Source organism: Biomphalaria glabrata, chromosome 4, assembly GCF_947242115.1.
Source record: "Biomphalaria glabrata chromosome 4, xgBioGlab47.1, whole genome shotgun sequence".
NCBI classification, from domain to species: domain Eukaryota; kingdom Metazoa; phylum Mollusca; class Gastropoda; family Planorbidae; genus Biomphalaria; species Biomphalaria glabrata.
Genome location: NC_074714.1, coordinates 18,194,845 through 18,213,106, shown reverse-complemented (window position 1 = coordinate 18,213,106; position 18,262 = coordinate 18,194,845). Strand labels below are relative to the sequence as shown.

The window sequence follows — 18,262 nt, the reverse complement described above, 5'->3', positions numbered from 1 at the left end:
GACCTGGCGCTTATGGGGCTTAAGGGACACCTCCCCCGTTTTGTGGAGGAATTTCTGAAAGATCGAAAATTTCAGGTTCGAGTGGGCAACTCCGCTTCTGACACTCATGACCAGGAAATGGGTGTACCCCAGGGCAGCATTCTGTCAGTCACCCTGTTCAACATTAAAATAAATAGCATCATAAATGCGCTGTCCCCTGGCATAGAGTGCTCTTTGTATGTTGATGACTTTGTCATTCTTACTTATGGGAAAAACATGAACACCTTAGAAAGAAAATTACAGTTATGTTTAAACAAAATTCAGGGTTGGGCAAACTATAATGGTTTCAAATTCTCAGACTCCAAAACAGTTAGTATACATTTTTGTAATCTAAGGGGACTCCACCCAGACCCTGAACTATTTATACACAAAAAGAAGATCCCTGTCGTGAAAACTACAAAATTTTTAGGCCTCACCTTAGATTCCAAATTTAATTTTCTCCCCCACATTAAGGAACTTAAGAAGAAATGCCAAAAGTCATTAAACATACTAAGAGTACTCAGCCATACGGACTGGGGAGCTGACAGAGATACCTTGCTGCTGCTCTATCGGAGTCTAATTCGATCCAAGCTAGACTACGGATCCATAATATATGGAGCAGCAAGGAAGTCGTACCTAAAAATACTGGAACCAATAAAAATGCTGCCCTGCGTCTCTGTCTCGGCGCGTTTCGTACATCACCTATCCCAAGTCTCCATGTGGAGGCTGGAGAACTCCCCATGGATATAAGAATGAAAAAGCTTGCAATGCAGTATATAGTCAAGCTAAAATCCAACCCCACGAACCCTGCTTTTGACTCCATATTTAACCCCACAGAGGTAGAATTATACAATCGAAGGCCTAACGTCATACAGCCGTTGGGCCTTCGAATGAGAGAACCCATCCAAAATTTAACCCCACCCATTGACCAAATCTCTGAAATAGAAACCCCTCAGAATCCTCCTTGGCTAATGAATAAACCCAAATTAAATTTATCCCTCCTTAATTTCAAAAAAGAAAATACAGACCCAAGCATACTACAAGTCCACTTTAGGGAACTGCAGGAGAGCTACGGAGATTGTGGCACCATCTACACAGACGGATCCAAAATGGAGGGAAAGGTCGCGTGTGCCTGCTCCTTTCGGAACAAAACAATCTCCCGTAGACTCCCCGATGGCTGCTCCATCTTTACGGCTGAATTGCACGCAATATTGCTTGCACTTATGGCCGTAAAAGCATCAGAAAGGAGTAAATTTATAATGTTCTCCGACTCCAAATCTGCATTGCAAGCTTTGGGGCGGATGAAGACTGACATCCCATTGGTACATAAGAGCCTGAAGCTGTTGGACCAAATAACAGCCGACCATAGGGATGTCACCTTCATCTGGGTCCCCTCCCATGTTGGCATTGAGGGAAACGAAGCCGCAGACAGAGAAGCAAAGAGAGCCCTAAATCATGCGGTGTCAGGAACCCAAATTCCCTACTCGGACCTGAGACAAAGTATTGCCTCTGCCACCTATCGAGAGTGGCAGAACCGATGGGAGGCTGAGACTCACAGTAAACTCAGGCAGATTGTGGCGGATGTCAGGTGGCGGCCCACATCTAAGGGTCTGACAAGGCGTGGTAGCACAACCATGTCCAGACTTAGGATTGGCCACACCTACATCACGCACTCTTTTGTACTGAAGAGAGAGGAGCCCCCACTTTGCGAGTACTGTGACTCTCGCCTCACCGTGGAACATATCCTCGTTGATTGCCCCAGATACCAGGATGTCAGGCGAAATATTTTAGAGCCACTAATCTAAAAACACTATTTAATAATGTCGACCCTGGGAAGGTACTGGGCTTTATTCGGGAAGTGGGGCTATCTACGAAGATCTGATTTCTGAATTTGTGAACATGCACTATTTACATTAGATTTTTACCAAATATTTAAATTTTTACTACCTTTACTATTTTAACTGTGAATAGACCTTGATTTTAATTATATGACTGTATAGAATCTGGCCCTCGTTGTTTAGAGAAAGAGTAGTCCTTAAGGGACTGCAGGCACGACATGGCCTAAATTGTGCCGATGTGCCTCAAATCAAAAATCAAAAATCAAAAAAATCTTTACATATTTATTTTTATTTTCTCAGTCATGGATCTAAATCTAGAGAGTGACAAACCGTTGCGACATACACAATGATGTAAGGATAATTCCTGACATACACTCTGACAATTATCTAGACCTAGAGTCAAATTACATTGATGATCTAGATCTGTGTAGAAATATACATAAAAAACTAATTGTTAAGAAATAAAGTTATGCACCAAAAACAAAAAAATGTTCATCAAAGCTAAAGGACTTATTGTTTGGTACTGTAGACATTAAAACGTCGGCTTTCAAATACAAAGATCTGCAAAGTTGGTAGAAATTGGGAATAAATCTTATTGGAAGAAGCATGATAGAAGTAGGCGTAGCAACCATGGCACGAAAAGGTGCATTGAGACTAATACGGGCCCACAAGGGCCATAGAATGTCTCTTTTTCACCCACGCTTACGAAGATTTGTAAGCATCTGAATGTGACATCAATATTACTTGTAAAGCATATGCAACATGGAGGCGCGGTGGCTGAGTGGTAAAGCGATTGACTTCCGAACAGGGGGTCTCGGGATCGAATCCTGGTGAAGACTAGGATTTAATGTTGGGATCTTTGGGCGCCTCTGAGTTCACCCAGCTCTAATGGGTACCTGATATTAGTTGGGGAAAAGTAAAGGTGGTTGGTGGTTGTGCTGGACACATGACACCCTCGTTAACTGTGAGCCACAGTAACAGATGACCTTTACATCATCTGCCCCATAGATCGCAAGATCTGAAAGGGGAACTATATGCAACATACATGTAATATTCAAATGTCTTTTGGTCAATGTGCTGATACATACAAGATGATTTTTTGGGGGTCAAATTCATGGTTTTTAGTGAGGGGGCCCCATCATGACATTCATGAGCTTGAGCCCACGTGTAAACAACTTTGCTACGCCACTGAAGAGAGTGACGTCACTTGTTAAGTAGGCCATCTCTCCACACAAAACCAACTCTCCATTTATTAAAAATTAAAAACATCAAAGATAAGATGTTTGGTCATGTTTATGTGTTAGGCTTAGATCTACATTTGATCTCCTTCAACAGATGACGAAGAACAAAACGGCTGTCACTCATGCGCCCCACCAGCTACTTCCTGGTGATGTCATACGCAAGGGCAGCAAGCAGGTTTTACACGAGGGCTCGGAGGCTTTGAAAGCCCTTTACGAGCAGCACAGTGAGTGCAGTGGCGTGTCCTTCTCACTCTTTCACGACGAAAAGGACAGGAACATTCTGCTGAGCTCAGAGCAGAGCGGCGTGTTTTATCCCATATATCAGGAAGGTGGTAAAAAGACAGAGGAGAGAACTCTAGCAATACAGTTAGCTGACTTAATAAAGATGTAAGTTACCTCCCTTCTATGTTTAAAAAATAAATGTGTGGGGAATGTGTTCAAACACTCAAAATGGAAATGAAAATAAATATCGAAAATTCAGTTCAAATATATTTAACACTTGATAATTGAGACTAAAGACAGGGAGAAGGCTGACAAGCTTCATACTGGTCATAAATGATGATAGCACTCTAATTAGCAGCAATGCAGGACTAAGCCTTCAAACCACTAGATCAGTGTTTCCCAAACTGTGTTCCGTGGGACAAGAGGCCTGAACAGGTCTTCCACGAACTACTAGAATAACTAACTAGTAGACTACCACTTGATTTAATCTCTCTATAAAAATATGTAGGCCTAAAAGTGCCCCATTATAAATACTGAAAATGTGCAAAGTGTTCCGTTAAAGAAGACATTTGGGAAACACTGCAATAGATCATCCGAGCTGCAAGTCGGAAGTGGAATTGAAAGGTTGCATGCATAGACATATATATATATAGACTGGACGATAAAGTAAAAATTATTATGGGAAACATTTGGGAAAAGATAAGTTTGTATGAGCTATACAGCAGTTATGAGCAGTGTAAAATTAAAAGTATTTATAGTTGGTTTTTTTTTTCAGCCATAACCTATACAATTGATAGAACCCCTTCTGTATTATTATATCTCTAATCGTGCCTACCAAATCTAGACTCTATGTCAGGCGAGCATTCTGATTATCTTTTGTTATAAAATGTTTTCATTTTAGCTTATTTGGGTCTTCTGCTGAAAAAAGATCCGTTAATAGATGCCATGTTTTTTTTTACTATTAAATTTACATAATTAAAATAATTATAAATAGTTTTAAATACTAGATTTAGATCTAGTCTATATAAATACTATAGTAAAAAAAAATACTACTTACTACTAGTACTATACTACTATACTATAGTCTATATTATAAACTATAATTGTAATCTGTATAGTCTAGTCTAGTCTATAGTCTATAGTTAGTATATAAATAGTCTAGACTAGATTGTCACTAGATCTATAATCTATACTTAATACTTATACTAGATCTAGTCTATAGTCTGCATGCATAGATGATAGACTGACTAGTTTAATAGTTAGTAGTAAAAAGTATGAAAAGTATTAGACCTAGTTATTACAAATATTAGTCATATTTATTTGATTTAGATTCTATCAATATTAAATTAGTCAGTCACAGTGATACTGAATTATTCTGACTTACTGAAACTGAAAGTTACTGTGTATAATATTCATTTTTTTTTCAACCTTTAGAATTTATCCTTGGCCTATCGTACTACGAACATTAGAGCACGTTCTGCTCATTTTCTTTGACTTTTTTGACTAAAAACTAATTCTAACAATTTGAATCGATAAGACGACCGCCATACATTAATAAAGAAGCCATGTCAACAAACATAGATCCACATCACAAACCTATATATATTTGCCTATGTCTATGATTATGAAACAAAGGCAAAATATTGGGAATATGGCAGTTTTGTACTTTTCAAAACTAAAGATCATAATTATATATTGGCTGAAATGTTGGTCCAAAAATTTATAGCTCAATTGCCGCCATTTTTTTTTCACATAGATATAGTACATAAAACATATTTGACTTCCCCCAAATAAAAATAACTTCCTACTTCCAGTCTATATTTATTTATGTCTATGGTTGCATGCTTCGAGCATTAATCAATACTGTCCCCATTTGTTTCTTTAATTAATTTGTCATTGTCTCGCATTAAAACATTGGTCCCTGAACCAATAATGTTCCTTGTTGTTTGTTTTTTTTTAAATCTAACATTCATTAGTTATTAAGAACAAAATTATGGCTCTCTATGGAGGAACTATCTTTTAAAAGGAGTAATTTTTTGTTTTGTTTTGTTTAGATCTATCAAGGAAATTTGTTTTGTTAAATCAAATTTAATTACAAGCAATATTTGAACTTTTGATGCTTCTTTTCTAGAATCATTCCATTTCATTTAGGTTTATTTAAGTAAATTACGATGCAGATATCATATTTAAAACAACTTACTTTAACGGATTTGTCTAGATTAGAATAATCGTGACCTGCTTTTTTCTATTATTGTTTTTTTTTCTCTTTTTTTTTTTAAATTTGGACATGTATGTTTAATGTAATGTAGCTAATGAAAAGAAAAAAAAAACTTTTTATGTTTTGTGAATCCTTCCCTAACACACACCCCACCCCCCTCCCAACACACTTTCTTGAAAGCTTTAACAAGTAAGAAATGTTACTTCTACAGAAGCAAATTGTATAATTAACTAACTGACTATGCATAACTATGAGAAGCAAATTGTATAATTAACTAACTCATTATATATAATTTTGAGAAGCAAATTGTATAATTAACTAACTCATTATATATAATTTTGAGAAGCAAATTGTGTAATTAACTAACTGATTATATATAATTTTGAACTGATTTGTGTAACATTATGAATAGACCCAATGGATCACTTAGTCAGTCTTGGAAGCTTGAGCCAAAAATAACCAATCATATTACAGAGCAAAAACATCAATATTTGTGTTTTGAGCTTTCTAGCTAATATTGATTTAACCACCGCGTTGGTAATGGTACAAAAATAAATATCTAAATTTCCTTTTTTTCCCTAGCACTACGCTTCCTGTGATAGTCAAGTTACTCCACGGTTGGGTGCCGATGATACAGTGTGACTTCACGGGAACACTGTACTTGTTTGATATGGACCTGGAGGACACTGTGGTCGCCTCAACTTTCGTCAGAGAGATCGTCGTCAGCCTGGAAATTCCACTAGGTCAGCGGACATCTGATTTTATGTATAAATTAGAGCTTTTGATGGTCTCATTAATAATAATGTTGTCTCAAACAATCATGCATATCAGCCATAAGACAATTAAGTTTAGAGCTGTAAACTTATACAAAATATTGGTGAGGTTTTTATTACAACACTTCTATTCAAGTCAAAACTTCATGGAGGGTGGAACATGGACACAGATCTCAAAAAAAAAAGGCTCTAAAGATTTCCCAAGAAATGTAACAGTTGATGTATATCACTGAGAAGAGAACAGCTTATTGGCCACACTGGAATAAATCTAGTTTGAAGGTTTTAATTTTTCAAATAAAAAAGAATTAAACTTAAATTTGGCAGAGAACTAAATGTAGATCACAGAGCTATATATTATACCTAGACTGGAAAACGGAAACAAATTCCCTAACCCTAACCCTTTTCCTTTTGGTTTCCATTGAGATAATATCCAAAATATCCTAGATTGATTGATTGGTTTATCTAATAATTTTAAATTGTACATTTCAATAGATTGATTACCTAGATGTTTCTAGATCCAGATTATGCATCTAAAAATTAAAAAATAATAATTATAAGTCGAGAGTAGTCTTATTGTCTATGTTTAATTAATGGACTACTAGATCTAGGTCTCTATATTAAATGTTAAACAGGTTAGGGTTAAAAAAACAATAACAACTCTACTTCTTTTTATTGCTTTACAGAACAACACCTTGTTTCAGCTTTTTACAATTTTTGTGTAGTCTTAGAGATCTCCATGTCCAGTCTAGCAATAGTGGATCCAGAACTTTTCAGGGGGGTAGGGGGCTTTTTTTTTTCCAAACCCTAACCCTAACACCCAGTAAACCCTAACCTTATGCTCCGCTCTGAATCCAGAGAAACATCGCTCTAGTTGTAATATGACCACTCTTTGTAATTCTCTGTTATATATATATATAATACATCCATCTTTTTTAGATCTGCCCAGCACAACCACCTATTTAGATCTACCTATCACATTCATCTATTGAGATCTACCTAAGACATCCACCTTTTCCAAATCAACCTCCCCCCCCCCCCCAATTTCGATTTACCTAACACATCCACTGTTGGGTTACTAAATATTTTCCTTCGATACCAGTGAAATTACAAAAAAACACAAAAGAAAAAAAAAACAATTTTGCTAAAACAGTTTAAACATCCTTGAACTTTCATCTTCTTATTATCTACCATTCCCACACACAACAAAAAATGTAATATACAAGAAATATGCATCGAATGCACAAGATATACCACTAACATTCAACCTATGATCTTCACTTCAGAATCTGATATCAAGTTTCAAGTAGCCAATACAAATGTGCAACTCAAAAGCAGCCCTGAGTGGACCAGCGCCTTAAGGCATTGCAAAGCCAATGCACCCAATTTCACTAAAGCGATGAAGGTAACACATTGTGACACCTAGGCTATCATCTTTTTGATGTTTACATTCTTATAGTATGACATCTTTGTCATCATCTTTTTGTTGTTAACATTTTTATAGTATGACATCTTTGTCATCATCTTTTTGATGTTTACATCCTTATAGTATGACATCTTTGTCATCATCTTTTTGATGTTTACATCCTTATAGTATGACATCTTTGTCATCATCTTTTTGATGTTTACATTCTTATAGTATGACATCTTTGTCATCATCTTTTTGATGTTTACATTCTTATAGTATGACATCTTTGTCATCTTCTTTTTGATGTTTACATTCTTATAGTATGACATCTTTGTCATCTTCTTTTTGATGTTTACATTCTTATAGTATGACATCTTTGTGTAAATGTTGTATGTGCGTTGACCTAGTATTATACTATTACACCTGAGGCTGGTTACTATTAGTGTGTCGCGACTACTGGGTTCGTGCTTCCTGGAGTCACACTTGACACGTGACAGACACAGACATTACAGATTGACTCAAGTTCTCTTTGGCAGACAAATATAATGTTTATTTAATGACGATAATAACAATACTGCACCTTATTGGCAGTTACATCAAGACTTCCAATGTGAAACATAATTACATCCGCATAACAGCGGTATTGAATATCCAAGATGATTAGTTACAGAATAAATCAGAAGTAATGTCCGCATCACAATGGGTAACGATAAACTTCACAGTTACTACTTTACTATCTAAATTCAGAGAAAAACTATCAAAATACTTAAATGCGTACTGGGCCAAAAGATACTACTTGACTCAAGTTACAACTCGACTCTCAAAGTCGCTACTCCTAAGATAATACATAGCTGCCTCGTTCAAAGGATAACACTTGACTCTCTGACTGAACTGATTGAACTCTAAGTTAATTTTATTCATTCTACTTCCTGTTTTCTACATCAGGAATTCACGGGACTTTTCAATGTCTTACCATGAGGTGAACATTCAATCAGGCAATGTCAACTGAGACAGGGACATTCAATCAGGCAATGTCAACTGAGACTGGGACATTCAATCAGGCAATGTCAACTGAGACTGGGACATTTAATCAGGCAATGTCAACTGAGACTGGGACATTCAATCAGACAATGTCAACTGAGACTGGGACATTCAATTATTAAACACACACCTCAGAGGTCTACATGAAAAAAAAATAACACACAATAAAAAATTAAACATTTCTACTTTTCATCTGCAACTGTAGTTTTAATCGAAGGCATTCATAGGACTAAAGTTCAGTATTTTTTAATTTTTTTTTGTGCAGATGTGGAGGGAGTGGGAGAGAAACAATGTGACAATCTTTGGGTAAATTTCAGAACCAGATGATGTGAGAAATACAAAGTTCCAAATTTTTCACTTTATTGTGCTACGATCATAAATGTAATATGTAAAGATCTTCTATTGTAGAGGTGAACAGATGTATAGAATATGCAATGGGGAGATTATACAGTCAAAAAGTGCAGGATTTTAGTAAAGAAGGCCATGTGCAGAGTTTTTGATGAAGACACCAATCCTCTTGGACTTTCAATTTAAATGCACTTTTTAATAAATCTAATAGAATGTCAAATATTTAGAAAGCTAGAGAGTTATGGTCAATTCAATCATATTTCTCTAATGTTCTTCTACTTAATATCAGAGTCGGACTGCATGAAAAATCCTTCTAGGCACTAACATACGATCTGGCCTACAAATTGATTGCCATACGACGACGTATAATTATTGTTCTTGCTCTCCTAATAATTACATTTTTGTTAATGCGTAGAAAAATGAAGGCCAGGATGCCAAATGCGGGTTAATGTAGGCCTAATTTAATGTATTGCATTGCTATATCTTGATAGAATTTTAGGTTATAGGAAATCTCAATTTGTACAACTAATTGGACGATTGCGACCTTAATTAGTTTGAAACGATGGATATAATTAAAAGAACGAAGCATAAACATTTAAAAGAGATCAACATTAAAATTTAAGTTTTGGCATTAGCATATCCACATTCAAGGGATAAGAAGCTTCAAACTTGAAATATTGCAACTGTTATTGTGTCGTAAGGGGCGCGGTGGTCGAATGGTTAAGCACTTGGCTTCCGAACATGAGATCCTGGATTTGAATGTCAGTGAAGACTGGGATTTTGTATTTCGGGACTTTTAGGGCGCCAACCCTACTCTAATGGGTACCTGATTTAAGTTTGGGAAAGTAAATGCGGTTGGTCGTTGTGCTGGCCACATACCACCCTGCTCGTTAACTGTTGGCCAAAGAAACAGATGACCTCAACATCATCTGCCCAATAGATTGCAAGGTCTTAAAGGGGAAACTTTACTTTTTTCTTGTGTCTTTATGATTTTCAGTTTATTCTTTCAACATTTCACTGTGTCAAAACTTTCTTCACACTGTTCTTGCATACATTACAGAGTAAGCACTAACTCAAACAACTGGCATACATTACAGAGTAAGCACTAACTCAAACAACTAGCATACATTACAGAGTAAGCACTAACTCAAACAACTGGCATACATTACAGAGTAAGCACTAACTCAAACAACTAGCATACATTACAGAGTAAGCACTAACTCAAACAACTAGCATACATTACAGAGTAAGCACTAACTCAAACAACTAGCATACATTACAGAGTAAGCACTAACCTCAAAAAACTGGCATACATTACAGAGTAAGCACTAACTCAAACAACTAGCATACATTACAGAGTAAGCACTAACTCAAACAACTAGCATACATTACAGAGTAAGCACTAACCTCAAAAAACAAGCATACATTACAGAGTAAGCACTAACTCAAACAACTGGCATACATTACAGAGTAAGCACTAACCTCAAAAAACTGGCATACATTACAGAGTAAGCACTAACTCAAACAACTGGCATACATTACAGAGTAAGCACTAACTCAAACAACTAGCATACATTACAGAGTAAGCACTAACTCAAACAACTAGCATACATTACAGAGTAAGCACTAACCTCAAAAAACTGGCATACATTACAGAGTAAGCACTAACTCAAACAACTAGCATACATTACAGAGTAAGCACTAACTCAAACAACTAGCATACATTACAGAGTAAGCACTAACCTCAAAAAACAAGCATACATTACAGAGTAAGCACTAACTCAAACAACTGGCATACATTACAGAGTAAGCACTAACCTCAAAAAACTGGCATACATTACAGAGTAAGCACTAACTCAAACAACTAGCATACATTACAGAGTAAGCACTAACTCAAACAACTAGCATACATTACAGAGTAAGCACTAACTCAAACAACTGGCATACATTACAGAGTAAGCACTAACTCAAACAACTAGCATACATTACAGAGTAAGCACTAACTCAAACAACTAGCATACATTACAGAGTAAGCACTAACTCAAACAACTAGCATACATTACAGAGTAAGCACTAACCTCAAAAAACTGGCATACATTACAGAGTAAGCACTAACTCAAACAACTAGCATACATTACAGAGTAAGCACTAACTCAAACAACTAGCATACATTACAGAGTAAGCACTAACCTCAAAAAACAAGCATACATTACAGAGTAAGCACTAACTCAAACAACTGGCATACATTACAGAGTAAGCACTAACCTCAAAAAACTGGCATACATTACAGAGTAAGCACTAACTCAAACAACTGGCATACATTACAGAGTAAGCACTAACTCAAACAACTAGCATACATTACAGAGTAAGCACTAACTCAAACAACTAGCATACATTACAGAGTAAGCACTAACTCAAACAACTAGCATACATTACAGAGTAAGCACTAACCTCAAAAAACTGGCATACATTACAGAGTAAGCACTAACTCAAACAACTGGCATACATTACAGAGTAAGCACTAACCTCAAAAAACTGGCATACATTACAGAGTAAGCACTAACTCAAACAACTGGCATACATTACAGAGTAAGCACTAACCTAAAAAAACTGGCATACATTACAGAGTAAGCACTAACTCAAACAACTGGCAAACATTACAAAGTAAGCACTAACTCAAACAACTGGCATACATTACAAAGTAAGCACTAACTCAAACAACTGGCAAACATTACAGAGTAAGCACTAACTCAAACAACTGGCATACATTTCAGAGTAAGCACTAACCTAAAAAAACTGGCATACATTACAGAGTAAGCACTAACTCAAACAACTGGCATACATTACAGAGTAAGCACTAACTCAAACAACTGGCAAATATTACAGAGTAAGCACTAACTCAAACAACTGGCATACATTACAGAGTAAGCACTAACTCAAACAACTGGCATACATTACAGAGTAAGCACTAACTCAAACAACTGGCAAACATTACAGAGTAAGCACTAACCTAAAAAAAACTGGCATACATTACAGAGTAAGCATTAACTCAAAAATTTGCATACATTACAGAGTAAGCGTTAACTCAAAAATTTGCATACATTACAGAGTAAGCACTAACTCAAAAAAACTGGCATACATTACAGAGTAAGCACTAACTCAAAAGCCGATCTGTTGATTACAAAACACGCAATTGTCACTTCAATTTTACTACTTTAAAATTCAATAAAACCCATTCGAACGTTTCTAACTGGGCAGCTCTCTCTGCTCTCTACTCCATTGCACACAATAGTCTTCATACTGTCCATGCTCTTTATTTCCCATCATCAATTCATTGCGCAAATTGTTAATGCCCGACCCGAGCAAGTTGGAGCTAAATTAAATTACTGTCTCAAGGAGTCAAGATACTACTGTTTCGTGTGCGAATTTAATTCGAGTCTTGTTAAAATGCTTGGAAAGTTGAAGACGCCCATGTACATCTATACTCAAAGGGTTTCTGCCACTTCGTGGGTATGGGTTGGGTTTTTCTACGTCACATTTCACGTGACTCGGTCTCCAGGAGGAAATGGTTTGTGGATGTTCCTTCCTGAAAGTTATCATTGTGAGACTCAACAAGGTTTTTGAATCGGTTGTGCCAAATGTTCCTGTCTCCTTTGACAGAGGATTCTAGCAAGTTTTTATCTTTCAATCAGTCTTCTCATTCACGCCATATCTCTTTTCCCTGACGGCGTAAAATTTTGATTTGTGAATGACTTTGAAGCGTGAAAAACCTCGGACATTTTGACTGGACTTAGAATCAATTTTGGTGATGTATAGAAATTATTGTATACAATAAGTGAAATGTGTTAGATTACTGTTTACAATAAGGGAAATGTGTTAGATTACTGTTTACAATAAGGGAAATGTGTTAGATTACTGTTTACAAGTTGGGAAATTCGTAACTAATTAGAAGCTCATCGTCACCTTATATATCATAGACTAATATATAGTCTATGTTATTGATTCACCAGAGTATATTGACACTAGCGCAATTTCTACAGGTCTATAAAATTATAAACCTTATGTTATTTGTTAAAATCACTTAGTGTATACATAAGATTTGTACATCAACAGTAGAATGGTATAATGGATATCATTATTACTAGAGTATGTGGCTAGTATTACACAGTAAGTCTGTAAAGGTCGTCTATGAAAGGTAAGGTGCCAATCACATGTACGGTTCTTATTGTCATTCAAATTAATTCATTCGGCGACCCCACTTTCCCATTTGGTACCGGCCCACCGGGTAATGGTCTAAATGTCCTGATACCCACTCCGACCCTGCTTAATTTGTATATTTAGTTAAACATTCAATAGCTTTTTAAATATGCTGGACCTTTTTAAGGGGTAGTCCTGGGAGGCTGCACTATCTTACACTGCCGTAAATACGAAACTACAGATACGAATAGGAACCCCCACAGAATAGAAGTCTTTCAGTGACTCAACATATATATGCATATATTTATTGAATTTTTCATTAATATACTCTAAACTCTAAGCAACATTGTATTGGGTAATCGATAAGTTTTAATTTACAGCTGAAATGGAGTTGTATAAAGTTGGAATCCCCCCCCCCCCACTTCTGATAGAGTTAAATAGAAAGTCTGAGAAGAAGCAATAGATTTTAAAAAAATATCTTCACGTATTCTTGTGCCTTATACTAATTAGGAACAATGACATTATAATTTAAATTTCCACAGAAACTTACAAGTACAGAAATACGCTGTATTACAATCTACAAATCTTTTTTTTTTCGATGTTTAGGTTATCCGCCCTCAAGGCTCAGTGGACATTGATGAAAGTAGCTTGGGAGATCGTGAGTCTCCTTATAATAACTTATCAGAAGTCAAGACCGACAACTCGCAGCAGCCTTCTTCCATTACCATGGTTAAAGAGGCATGGAAAAATGATCTCGAACATTTGCGTATGCTTCAGTCCAGCTTGGGCGGTGGTGATTCTTCTTATAATAACTTATCAGAAGTCAAGACAGACAACTCGCATCAGCCTTCTTCCATTACCATGGTTAAAGAGGCCTGGCGAAATGATCCTGTCCAGCTGCGCAAGCCTCAATCCGATCTTCTGAGCCGATCTTTTCGACTACCATCAGTAAACAGCCTCTCCAGGCGTGTGGGTGTCTACGCTTCGGACCAAAGCTTCAACATGGACATTATGCTGCGGAGAAAGCAACGCAAAAATGCAATCAGGATTGGGAAATCTGGGCAACTGCGCCCAAATACTACTCCACAGACACTTCCTAGAACGGCAGGCCATACGCGTAATCCACTGCCTTGCAGAATAAGTTCCCCCGAAGAAGGCGATTCGTCATATGAAGACAATACAAACTGTGACACAGTCTACAATACAATACACGTTATTTCGAAGGATGATTACAGTTTAGACCTAAGTGCTATTCAAATTTCAGCCAAAGGAGGTAGACCTGTTGACACTCAACCAGACTCATACATAAACTTGCCAATAAAAGAATCCCGCGTTCCTCCGGGACTTCCATCTATAAGTACAAGAGGGAACTACGATGGCACGAATCACGAGGTGGCTAGGTCTCCGAGTAGACTAAGAAGCTCTGTTTTTCACTTAGTCCAAGGCAGCGAAGGCATTATCACCATCAGCCCTCGGACGTTCAGGGAAGAGACCCAGGACGAGGGTTACGGTGAGAGTGACACGGAAGACGGAAACACCCCGTTGTTTCTCTTTCACGGCTCCATTGAGAACCAAGACCACGAGTACGTCACCCCTTCAGAGCTGGCGTCCGAGAGCGATGTGGACGAGAACACAGACTATAAATTTCCCTTCCATCCTCAGGAAAGCTACAGGCCACCTCTGCCACCTCGACCTAAGCAGCTTTTAACCAACGCTGAATATGGGTGCTACAATCGCGAGATGTTAATAGACGAGCTCAAGAAGGCCATTCCCATCAGCACAACTGAAGAACTGGCTTTAAAAAGTTTAAACATGGCGGAATTCACTTCTTTATTGTGGCATCCAAAGGAAGAAATTGAGAATCTTTTAGTGTCTTTAGTTCCCAATATTGGAGCTTTAAATTTAAAAAACATAGCTATGTATTTCCTTTCAAAGCGCAGCAGAGTCCGAATCTTGACAGAAATTTGATCTGTTTTACCCTCAATAAAAATACTAAACTCTTACTCTGCACTGAAATTCTGTTAGTTTTGAATTAAACAAACAAATCTGAATAAATTACTGAACCTTGAACCTCAGTATTATAATTAGTCAAAGGATTGACTAAACCAGAACTCGACCATGAAAATTAAACTGGCCTTAAGCAAATGCTTTATTTTATTTTGTTATATAAATTATATTATTATATAATTCAAATGTTTGGATACAAATCGTCCTTATATATGTATTATGATTGTCTGTCACTGTACTTGTTACTTAACCTTAGTAAAAAAAAGTCTAAGAATTATTTTTTATTGTCAACTGTTTCAATAGAGAAAACAAAATGTAGTTTCATGTATAATCAGTACAAGAAATGTGTAGGCCTACGCTGTAGCCTCTTTTGATTGAACTGTAAACCTCGGTAAAAAGTTTGGGGTTAGGGCGTGGAGACGGAAGGCTCAGGAGAGATCTGAATGGAGGGATGTGTTGAAGCAGGCCTTATCCCTCCATGGGCTGTAGTGGTCACTGGGGTGGATGGATGGCAAAAGGCGGTATGAGCTTCTTATAGTCCAACAGTAAGGGCTGGGCAGGACAAGTATCCCGTATGGTGGACGAACATTTGCCAAAGGCTAGGTGATCGGCGTAACAGAGGTGCCCCATGGAAACGTTTCTTTAGAAAAATAACGCATTGTTTTGTCTTTTTAGAACAAATGCGCCGTTTTACTCTTTAACGTAGAGATTGGCATCACTTGAAGTTTCGTATTAAAACCATAATGAATATACTTATTGCAATATTAAATGTCTGAACCTAAGCATTTGAGAAGTTACACTACAAAGACTTCCTTCCAAGCCAATAATAGTACAATACTTTTACACAAAAAATGCAATGTAAAACGACACGAAGTGAGCTGTAGTTTGTCTAGACTGTAGGAGGACGTAAGAGAGTTTATATTAAATTGCTTTGTACAATTACATTTAGAACTAACAGAACACACAAAAAAAAACAACTCTTCAAGTTAGTTGTCTTTACCTGATCGTTCATTTTCGTAATTACACAAATATTCCCAAAATGACTTCGGGTATAATCTTTCCTTATGAAATTATTTAACCGAGCGAGGCTCGGCAACCTGATATTACGTTCTAAACGGAACGGACGGATGAACGAACCGTCAGAAAGACCACACAAAACTAATAGCGGCTATTCCCCTTTAGAAAATTACATAAATAAAAAAAGAGTACATTTCTAAAATATTTTTTCGCACATATAAAATGTATTCTTTGACGTACGAGCGAAAGTGTTATATATTGTGGTGAGATGAATATCAAATGCTTCCTGAGAAATAAAATGACAACGATTTTGTATCCTGGTTTTAATTACATTTGAATCCAGCTAAGTGGTTTAGTTTTATCCGTGATGGAGTAGCGCCATTTTTTTAATTTTTATTTTGGGTGGGGTTAGGAGTGAATCCGGAAAGGGGGGTGGTGTATCCGTGATGGGGTTGGGTGCATACCAGTACATGGGTTAGTACGTATAAATGAAGGCGCTCATTAATTGCTTCCTGAGAAATAAAATAACGATTCTGTATCCTGGTTTTAATTACATTTGAATCCAGCTAAGTGGTTTAGTTTTATCTTTGATGGAGTAGCGCCATTTTTTAAATATTTGTTTTGGGTGGGGTTAGGAGTGAATCCGGAAAGGGGGGTGGTGTATCCGTGATGGGGTTGGGTGCATACCAGTACATGGGTTAGTACGTATAAATGAATGCGCTCATTAATTGCTTCTTGAGAAATAAAATAACGATTCTGTATCCTGGTTTTAATTACATTTGAATCCAGCTAAGTGGTTTAGTTTTATCTTTGATGGAGTAGCGCCATTTTTTAAATATTTGTTTTGGGTGGGGTTAGGAGTGAATCCGGAAAGGGGGGGTGGTGTATCCGTGATGGGGTTGGGTGCGTACCAGTACATGGGTTAGTACGTATAAATGAATGCGCTCATTAATTGCTTCCTGAGAAATAAAATAACGATTTTGTATCCTAGTTTTAATTACATTTGAATCCAGCTAAATCCGAAAAGAAAGCTGCAGGTCCATATTCATCCACGTTGCAAACAAAGTCCAATGCGCCACACTTATCCTCAGTTACCAGTCTTACGTCCATGAGATAGATCTCTTCAAGTTCAAGTTGAAGATGTCTTCCTCTTGACAGCTCATATTTAGAGTAGGTTGACTGACATTCATCTATGCCAATGTCAATGTAGATGGCAGAAATACACATGCTTTATTGGTTGGCATTCACATTCCCTGTGTAATGTGCAGCAAGTACAGTTTGCAATGAAATGAAGAAAGAAACATCTCTCTGTATTTTCTTAAAACTTCTTTAATAATACTTCTTCAACTTTCACATAAAATAATGTTATAAACCTGGTGGTGGCACAGATGGGGGTGGTGTGTGTGTGTGTAGTCAGCCAACGCCAATCGCCCCAGGCCAGCGCTAGATGAGCGGTCGAGCGTGACGAGTTACGACGGTCAGCTGAGACGAGTTTCAACATGACGGTTCGGGAAGGATCGGCGTCGTGAACACAGCTCAGGAGCGTCACGAGAATTGTAGTCATCTGACCACCCAGAATGGTCGAGCGACGTTCTGTCCGGTTCTAGAAGGCCAGCAGGGACCTTATATAAAGAGCGAGGGTATCAGAGACGAGTCAGTCACAACTTCCCGATCTACAGTTCGTTACAACGGCTCAGTACAAGTCCGAGACGAGACAGAGAGAGACCAGTGCAAGAGTTGATACGGCGGAGAGATATTTGTACAGTCTTGTGTTACGTGCTGCCAATTGTACAGTGTTGGCTGTTATTTATTGACATTAAACTATTACGTTACTTTGAAGCCCAGAGTTGTCAAGTTCTTTAAGTTGGTGGTGTCGTTTGGTGCCATTTGCAGTGAGCCTGGATAGGGAGATTCGTAACAATAACTTCTCAATTCAA

The 18,262-nt window shown here is 37.3% G+C and overlaps 1 protein-coding gene across 5 annotated transcripts in view; it reads left to right on the top strand.

Annotated features, from left to right (window-relative positions):
- The window catches only part of LOC106050637 (uncharacterized), a 33,123-nt gene extending 17,541 nt beyond the window's left edge, over positions 1 to 15,582 (top strand). For all 5 annotated transcript variants that reach the window (XM_056026270.1, XM_056026269.1, XM_056026272.1 and 2 more), the window contains 4 exons: positions 3,192 to 3,484; positions 6,120 to 6,280; positions 7,594 to 7,712; positions 13,908 to 15,582. In XM_056026270.1, coding sequence (XP_055882245.1) covers positions 3,192 to 3,484; positions 6,120 to 6,280; positions 7,594 to 7,712; positions 13,908 to 15,269 — 1,935 coding nt within the window. In that variant the 3' untranslated portion in view covers positions 15,270 to 15,582. The remainder of the gene's footprint in view (positions 1 to 3,191; positions 3,485 to 6,119; positions 6,281 to 7,593; positions 7,713 to 13,907) is intronic.
- Positions 15,583 to 18,262: the final 2,680 nt, after the last annotated feature.